The sequence below is a fragment of the Poecilia reticulata genome, linkage group LG14, assembly GCF_000633615.1.
Source record: "Poecilia reticulata strain Guanapo linkage group LG14, Guppy_female_1.0+MT, whole genome shotgun sequence".
NCBI lineage: Eukaryota > Metazoa > Chordata > Actinopteri > Cyprinodontiformes > Poeciliidae > Poecilia > Poecilia reticulata.
Window position 1 is genome coordinate 11,446,712 of NC_024344.1, and position 9,267 is coordinate 11,455,978.

A 9,267-nucleotide genomic window follows, 5' to 3' on the forward strand; every position below is an offset into this window, starting at 1 on the left:
ACACACACACACACACACACACACACACACACACACACACACACACACACACACACACACACACACACACACACACACACAAAAAACCCCAGAAGAACTGGTGTATGATTATTTTTAAGTCAATGACTTCATGCAATCTGCTGTGTTTCCTTAGAAACTTTTTAAACTAATTTGAATAGTAAGCTTATCTTACTGTACTGTCTGACAAATATTATCAACTGGTATGTATTTATGATGAAACTGAAATTATTTTTTGTAATGTAAAGTGCCTAAAGACATATGTTGTAAATTGACACTATATAAATAAACCGAATTGAGTATTCATGATTTAAAGATGGCTAAAGAAGGCCACAGACTTGCTGTAATTTCTTTTATTACAGAAGTCACCGCTTAGTACAATAGTGCTTTAATTCATTTGTCACTCACTGGCTCATTGTGCCTTCACCCACACAGTAAAACTTTGTGCACAGACCTTCGCAGGGGAAGCAACATTGTTCACATAACCTGTTATACAGTATGTGGGTGTCAGGGAACAGCTCACTCGGGGAGCTGCTTACCCATCAGCTGCTACATGATGGCAAGCCACACTCCTTACCTGCAATGCAGCCGGCATTTATAAAATTTTAATGGGTCACATTTAAAGCTGTATACTGAATAATTTGTGAATTTGAATTCATTCAACTTTGGCATACGTGTATCTAAATCTCAACTAGCGTTTTAGACCTTTTAAAAGTAATGTGTATTTAATTCCACGCAGTTAATTGTTTGTAGTATTTAGAGTTTTGTGAAAAATAAAGCCTGTCATTCCTATATCTTAACAAAGGGCTAGTTTGAAGATCAATCAACGCATTCCTTAACATAGTTTTGTGTGCTAACTTGCTCTATTATAAACTGACCATCTGTCTCACAAGTTCTTGGCAAAAGCCTACTCCTCTTTGCCAGCTTTACAGTAAGTCTTTTCTCACTTTGATAGCGATGCAGGATTCTGGAACGGTTTTGGCGAAATATCCACCGCCACCAACTGTGGTCTTTAACTCACAGTTGTTATTGGGGTTTTTTTTGTCTGCCTTTTCCAAGCTACATAAATGACTAACTCTCAAGAAAAACATACATGAACCTAATACCAATTGTACTATGCTTTTTTTTTTTCTCTGGACTTTATCATACTAGACTGTTATGTAACACCACTGGGTTACCATAACTGGTTAACAGAATGAATGGTTCTTGATATGGAAGTTATTTCAGCAGGAAAAAGATCTGAATTAATCTCCAGTATATCATATATAGCAACGTATTCACAACCTATTATGTTAGAACTACATAGCAATAAATGTTATTGAAATTTGATGTGAAACATAGCGCATACATTTAAAGAGAAAAGAAATGTTGATAGAGTAAAAATCTGAAAAGTGTGGTGTGTATTTATTTCAAGTGCTATTTATTCTGATGATCTTAAGAGATCAAACCTGTTTAGTCTTTTGCCGCTACTAACAGCACTCTAAAAATAAAATAGTTGAACAAACTTAATTGAATTGCTTCTATAGGTAACAAGCAATTCAATTAAGTTTATCCAACTGAATTCAATTAAGTTTATCCAACTTAATTTATTAAGTTTAACCAATTCAATATATTATAATCATCCAACTCAATTAGTTAATTTATTTGTAACAAATTTACTAAGCATGTTTAAGATAACTGATTTAAGTCAGTCTTGCTCAAATCATTTAGTTTACTTCAAAAATGGTAAATAAACTTATATAGAGCTTTTCCAGTCATTTCGACCACTGAAAGCGCTTTACACTAGAGTCACATTCACACATTTATTTAATGCGCAGATCAGTAGGCAACTTGATCACTGCCACATTGACATGTGGCCACATTGACATGTGGCAGGAGGAAACTGGAATCAAACCTACAGCCTTCCGATTACAAGACGACGACTCTACCCACAGAGCCACAGTCGCTTACCAGGAAATCTGTCCCTGGTAAGCTTGAGTCATGGTCAGACGTAGGCTACAAATATGGTATTGAACTTAATTATTTCAAGTAAAGTCAAAGTATGGTCATTTAAGGAAAAGATTTGTGTATTTAGAGGACACTGTAAAAAGAGTATTAAAATTTAGTTTGGAACTACTTAAAAGTTTGAGTTGACTTTCTGTTTATTAGAAGAAAAGAAATGATTTGAGTAAGAGTGACTTAAATTTGTCATGTTAAACCCCCTTATGAATTAAGCTATAAAAACTTAGCAAATTGAGTTGGAAGGACTTAGTGAATTGAGTTGGATGATCATAATAAATTGAGTTGGTCAGACATAGGATACGAAACTGCCATTGAACTCATAACCCTTGAACTCATAAGTTGTTTTAAGTAAAGTCAAAGTGAAAAGTTCCTTTAGGTTAAAGATTTGTACGTTTTGAGTTAAATGAACACGAAAAAGTAAATTGTATAGCAAAAGCAAAAGAATTAAGTGAAATTAATGTAAATAAGTCCATAAGATGAACTGCAGCCCAAATACACTTTTTAGAGTGAGGTTTTCTTCCAAGATTACTCTATATTTAGCCCTACCTTTTTTATCCCTTCTGATGAAAAGCATTCCCACAGACTGATGCTGCCTCCACCATGCTTTACTTCAGAGCTATGCTCAGTTTTAGTTTTTATCACACATAGTGTTTAATAAGTGGGCCAAAAAAAAAAAAAAGAACATTAATTTCTTCCACAGGGTTTATGTCTGTATTTACTAATCAGCTGACTCTTGAAGTCAGCTGATTCAGCTGCAGTTTATATTTAGGGTATTTTCAGATTTTTGTTTTAAAAAGTGCAGGAAAATTATGCTAATCCTAATCCCTCCACCTCACATTTCTGCTCTACTTTGTGTTGGCCTGTCACATAGAAACCCAGTAAAATACATATTTTAGTTTTAATGTGACAAAATGTGAAGAAGCATCAAGGGTTATGCATCCATTTGCAAGGCACTGTGTGTACTTCTTTAAAACTGTACAGTATGTCTGCCACCTCATCTGACTGCACCTCCTTATCTAAGTTTAACTGACCAATATTCTCTGTTGCCACGGAAACAGAGACGTTGATAAGCAAATGAGTGTGCCACACTTAAGCACAAATTTATGTAATACATCCGAAAGCACCAGCTGCACTCACGTCTGTGCTACCAATACCAAATAAGCACAAATGCATATAAGAAAAAAAAAACCCGCCTTTGATGATCACCGCCTTCACACAGCTGTGAAAGCCTCTGTGCATTTTTATTTGTGTTTCCGATTTTTTGTCATCACTTCCTGCTGGAAACGGCGCTCAGGTGCAGGTGCTACGGCGTATTGCTCACTCGCTGTTGAATCAGTTCAGCTGCAAGTGTGAACCCAGTTGAGGCTGTAGCTCTCTGAACACCGTCTGACCCCTCAGAGTGTCAGGTGTCACCCTGCATCAGAGCCGCACTGTTTTCTCTTATTAGTCAACGCGGTAGACCACAGCACTGAAGATGCTGAGCAGTTGTCTGTAATATTACACATCACTTCTTTGGTGTGGTAGAAAAAGTGCGGCGTGCGTTAGCTCTAGCTTTCCGGATTAATAGAAAGCGGTGGCGAATATTGGGACGGCATGCAGATTTCCCACCCAGGATCTCCTCCTGATACATCCTGCAGCTCCGGCTTCACAAAGCCACCACAAAGCACTGGCTCTTTCTGCCCTTTAAACATCCACGCAGGTCAGCCAGCCCCGGTGTACGAACTCCTAAAGCATGACACCGAGTAGGAGATGCGGTGAGAGTGGGAGAGAGTGTCATGCAGAGAGGGAGAAATCAAAGAATATCCAGTCCACACACCTCTCAGTTATCTCAGCTCCTCCAGTGCCTCTCTGAAATCTCCAAATCCCGAAACAGAAACCAAAGACTGAAACAATTTCCAAGATGGGATATCTATCTATGCAGATGACATACCTCTGTAATCAATTAATTGTTTTTTCCAGTTGTGGCACCTCTCACTCTCTTTCACTCACACAGAGCACGAGCTTGTGTAGGAGACAACAGATAAGCTTACCTTTGTAGTCACAATGCAGAGGCAGTCCATGGTACTTAGAACAAAATATTGGGGTGTATCTCAACCCCCCCAACCCCCCACGACAGAGGGCTGAGACCCCACGCCCCTCTCCCCAGCCTGCCCCACTCCTGCGCTCTCACTCTCGTCCTGCCTTTCCCCCCTTTTCTTTCCTTCCGTGAATCTCTTCTTTGACTAACTGAACCAGCGAGGGAAAGAGAGGATGGAGGGAGGGGGGAAACATGAAAAGGGAGGGGGAGGGCCACAGGGAACGGAGAGAGAGAGAGCAATGAAAAGAGAGAGGAGAAGGAGAGGAGAGAGGGTGGTCTTTGGAATTTAGCAGGAGAGGGAAGAAAGAATGGAGAGAGATGGGAAGGTGAGGCGTGTATCCGATATCCAACAGGACAGGTGGTGGAAAAAGAATGAGGGAAAACAAAAAGAAAGAAGGGAGGATGGAGATGGAAAGCAGAGGTGGTGGGATTATCGACGACAACGACCAAAAAGAAAAGACGGGGTTTGGGGAGTCACAGTGTGGAAAGGGAGGGAAACAGAGAAAACAGACAACAGAAGAGCAAAGCAGCAGAGGATGGAGAGGAAAAAGCGAGGGAGGGGGACGGTGAAGGAGAAGGAGAGTGGGTGAGCGCATGCGAGTGAGTGCATGTGAAGACAGAAGGAATTAGACCGAAAGCAAATGTGTTGAGGAGGAGAGTGTGAATTACATATGCATCACAGAAAAAGACACGAAGCACCGCGAGAGCATCTTAGACAGGAGCAAATCCCCCTGAAACCTGAGTTTGTATTAACCAGATGAAAACGACGACGAGAGGCAGAGCACACCGAGGTTTATCTGCTTGTTGGGGCACTCTGCAGCTGTTGCCTTAGCAATGCTGCAATGTGCCTGCCTCAGACTGTCACATGTGACTGTGCTTCTGTGTAGGTGTTTACATCCATTCGACCGTTAAATTTTTAAAAAATCAAGTGGAAAAATCACAGAAAATCACATTCAGATAATCGTTAGACTGCTGCCATCATCTATATCTAAATATCCATATTAATGTGACTTCCACAAACTACTTAGGCCCTGAATCTTTTCAGTTTTTGTAATTTCTGTCGACATGATAACTATTTTTGAAAAGTTTCATGAAAATGTGAAAATGGTGCAAAAGTCAAAGCACTGTTCTTGCACCGCTCTTCCTTTAAGACTGCGGACTGTACCACTCTGGGAAGAGCAAAAAAAAAAGAGGGGGGGAGACATGTGCTCTCGTGTCTTTACATCATCAGACCTATAATTGGACATCACCCGTCCTCGTCCCCACTTTCCAGCTCCCGACAGCGCCGGAGCAATGGTGCAGCAAAAAAGCAATTTTAAATGATGACCACACATTCGATCCCCCAGGGCGAATAGTAGAGGCTTTGATCGAAAATGAACAGTGTAATACAAACACACTGGCATCCACAGATGGCCAGATCCTGCAGATGGCCACTGTTACAAAAATACTTAGAGGCATGCTTTTACAAATGTGTGAAAGAGGAAATCAAAGGAATCAAAGTTACTTCCTCTTTCACTTTTTTAGGTAGCCTTTAAAAAAACACTCTAGTGATAATCCTCCTTTGTGTGATTTTTGAACAAATGACACCATACAAATCCAAAAATGTCAATGTAATTAGCTGTAATTAGTATATATGAGGTGGAACATGCAACTTTTCAAAGATTTCAGCATAAATTCTGAAGCATTCAAATTGGATTGGAGAATTGGAGAGTTTCCATTAGGCCTTGACAAATACTAAATACTAATCATGGTTGGCCAAACTAAAATATACAATCTTTAAGACAATGATGGTCACAAAAAGTTACATTTAGCTGTTTTTTTATGTGCAGTTTCAAGTATCGTGTTAGAAAAGGTCATTGGAAACAGATTCATTTAAAAAAAAACTTCCTCAGAAAGGTAGAAAAGGCATGAACAAGTATAACAAAACATCAAATGCTATATCTAAAACGCTTAGATCTGTTATATCTCATGCACATTTTCATCACAGATGGCACCAGGTAGCATCCGGTGATGCAGCAGAAGCATCATTAGAGCTTAAAAATATTCTTCCTGGAACTATAAGCCATGAGCACCTAATCATGTTTGAAAATTGAGAAGCGAATTTGGAAGAATACATAACTTTGAACCCCAGTTATTTATGCCAGTTTTTGCCGTCTCATCTATATGCTGATTCAGTGGCAGTTCTCGCATGAATGCTCCTCCATCTCTATATTATTGGGTACAATAAAAGAGTTTTTTTTTTTTTATCCTATTTTGACAAAACTATTAATACTCACTTTTTTTGTCTTCAAATCACACCTTGTTTTAAAGAAATCTGTTATAAATGTAGAATATATTTGGAAAAGCTTAACCAGTCTATGCTTTGTGGGGTTTGTGTTGCCTCTTATGTAACATGGTTCTTGTGACAAAAAGACAAATATCGTACTTTTTGTGCATCTTAATAGTCTCACTCAAAAGTATTCAGATCAGTTTTGCAGTATTTTAGATTCTGATGTAACAATAATTGTCCAAATTGTTCAAAAAAGACCAATTAAATTGCCTTTAAATTTAGTCCCAAAGACATGATGAAGTAGCAGTTATTTCTATTCTTAATGTTATTTTCTTTGTTAATTGAAATAAGTGTGAAGACACTTGAAAGAGACTTAATAAATTGGTATAATTTTTACAGTCATTATTTGTTGGAGCAAAAATATATATATATTTTTTTCCTACTTTTGAAATCGAGGGAACTTAAAAGTTCTACTTGCTCCTTTAAGAAACCTGTATGATACAATCATGTTTTTTTTTTGTTTGTTTTTTTACAACTTAGCCTTTAGTCTCTTTGAAATTTCTGTAAAGTGGGTTATCAAAAAAAAACACACAAAAAACCGAGCAAAATAGTTGGCAAAATGAAGAAAAATGAAAATGAACTTGCTCAAAAGGACTGTGATCAGTTGTCTGATGCTTGATGTGACACAACTAGTGGAATCTATATATGGAAGTCTATCGTTTTGAAGGCAGATTTAATCTTAACTATATACAACAAAATAGCAGAAGCAGATAAAACTGGACCCGAAATGTTCCATAGGTCTAAATATGGTTTGCATAATTTTACAGAAAAGTTTATAGTTCGTCTAAGTCTTGTCTAAACCATCTGATCATCTTGTTAGAATCACATCAGTTTTATTGAGAGAGCCAGCAGAGATTCCAGCAGAGGTAGTTAAAGTAATATCTCATACTGTCATCATATTAACATTTAATATTTCCCACCAGGCTTTAATGCCTTGTGACAACTTTATCAATTATGTATTTAAAACCTTACTAGTGTGACATCTTTTCCTTTCTCAATGATCTTTGATGGAAACCTTTTGGTCTGTTTTAAATTATGAAATTATCAAGAATGAGAAAACCCACTGAGAGATTGCACTACTGTTTCATTTTCCCAGCAGGGAGCTCTGTCAGCCTCCATTATTACATGTGAAATGCACATATATGTTCTCATACTGATCAGCGGAAACAATAAAATCCCCTGGCAGGTGAAGTTCATTATAGATTCACATCAAACTGTAACATTTTGCCAGAAAAACGCAGTGTCCTGGCCTCCATGTGGAGATTGCGGTGACACATGCCGCCCACCTAAACACTGTGGCAGACCACGCACTCCCCCCAATGGCGACTGCATTTCCTGACACCGTCCGCCGCAAGGACAAAATCGCCCTCCACAACTCAAGAAGCACTTCGTGCCTCGACCTCCACACTCCCCCCACATGTAATATTTATCGCTGCCTTTTTTTAGATCCTGACAGATCCACATGCACAGACAGTTCATGAGGTGAGAGGAGTTTTATTTAGATTTAAATAAAAGATTGAACCGTTTCAGCTTGGTATTTTAGTACAAATACAAAATGGGCCCCGCTAATCAGATGGAGAACATTGAAATCGACAGGTCTCAATGGAGCTACACCACCAGACCCTACAAGACAGCCCTCAGACTACAAGACCCAAGATTTAATGAGTCATAGCTCTTGGCCTTTCATGGACTTATCATTAGGCAGAGTTTAAATGTGAAAAAAATATTCACTACCCTTGAGCTTTTCTGATTTTCTTAAGCTTTACTGCAGTTTCTTTGCAGTGTAGTCCATAATTTCAAAGTGGAAGAATAAATATATATATATATATATATATATATATATATATATATATTCACTTGTATTCACTCCCTCTCTAGAACAATTAATTAATCCAGGTAAAAAGACCTGTAAATGATTAATAAAGTCCACCACTAATCTCAGTATAAACAGTTGTTCTCTGAAGGTTTCAGAGGTTTGTTAGAGTAAACAAACAGCATCATGAAGACCAGGGAACACATCAGACAAGAATCAGAAATTATTGAAATATTATCACAACTGCAAACATAAAGACAGAGAGGAAGGGAAAAGAGAGCAGAAAGTCCTCTCTTCCTGGTCCTGGTGACTCTGGAGGAGCTTTAGTGATCCACAGCTCAAGGTTGAGCGAAAGCTGATTGATTAACTGTTTCAAATTCTGTACAAATGAGGTGAAAAGGAAGGACAGGGAAACTGGTTGAAGTTGATGGTAAGAGAAATGGAGCGATGTAAAAAAACAAATCGATAATGAAAACACAAATGGCTTTAAATTGGAGCATAGGATCTTTTCCATGAAGACAATGACGTAAATTTATTTGAGAATCTGTTGCAAAACTTGAAAATTGATGTTCAGTTGCTTTCCACCTAACATGACTTAGTTTTTGTTTAGAGACTGTGAAGAACTTGCGGCCACAAGTTCTTTGGTTTCAAAAAGCATTGACCCAACGGGGATGAACGCAGATTTTTATTTGGAAGACAAATATAAAATTTACGTATCATATTTCCACAACATATTGTTACGTAAAATCCAAACAAGATACAGTAAAATTTGAGGAAGTAATGGGAGGAAAAATACCCCCAAAATTCAAGGGGGGGCACATACTTAGAGACAATAGTAATGACATTTATGACATTTTGTTCCCCTGCAAATGTTTAATATGTAAAATAGGAATAAAAGCAAACTAAAACAACTTATTTTTTGAGAAAAACTGAATTCTCATTTGTACCAAAGAGAAGACAGCCTGGGTTTTAAACGACACAAATGTAACTTTTTACTGCTCAACTTTTTGAGTTTTTGAACTGCCAATC

General features: G+C 38.0%; 1 protein-coding gene across 1 annotated transcript in view; it reads right to left on the reverse strand.

Annotated features, from left to right (window-relative positions):
- dlg4a (discs, large homolog 4a (Drosophila)) overlaps window positions 1-4,835 on the reverse strand; it is an 88,895-nt gene extending 84,060 nt beyond the window's left edge. Inside the window, exon 1 of the mRNA XM_008427766.2 lies at window positions 4,050-4,835. Within this exon, the coding sequence (XP_008425988.1) occupies window positions 4,050-4,079 (30 nt within the window). The 5' untranslated portion in view covers window positions 4,080-4,835. The remainder of the gene's footprint in view (window positions 1-4,049) is intronic.
- Between the last annotated feature and the right edge of the window lie 4,432 nt (window positions 4,836-9,267).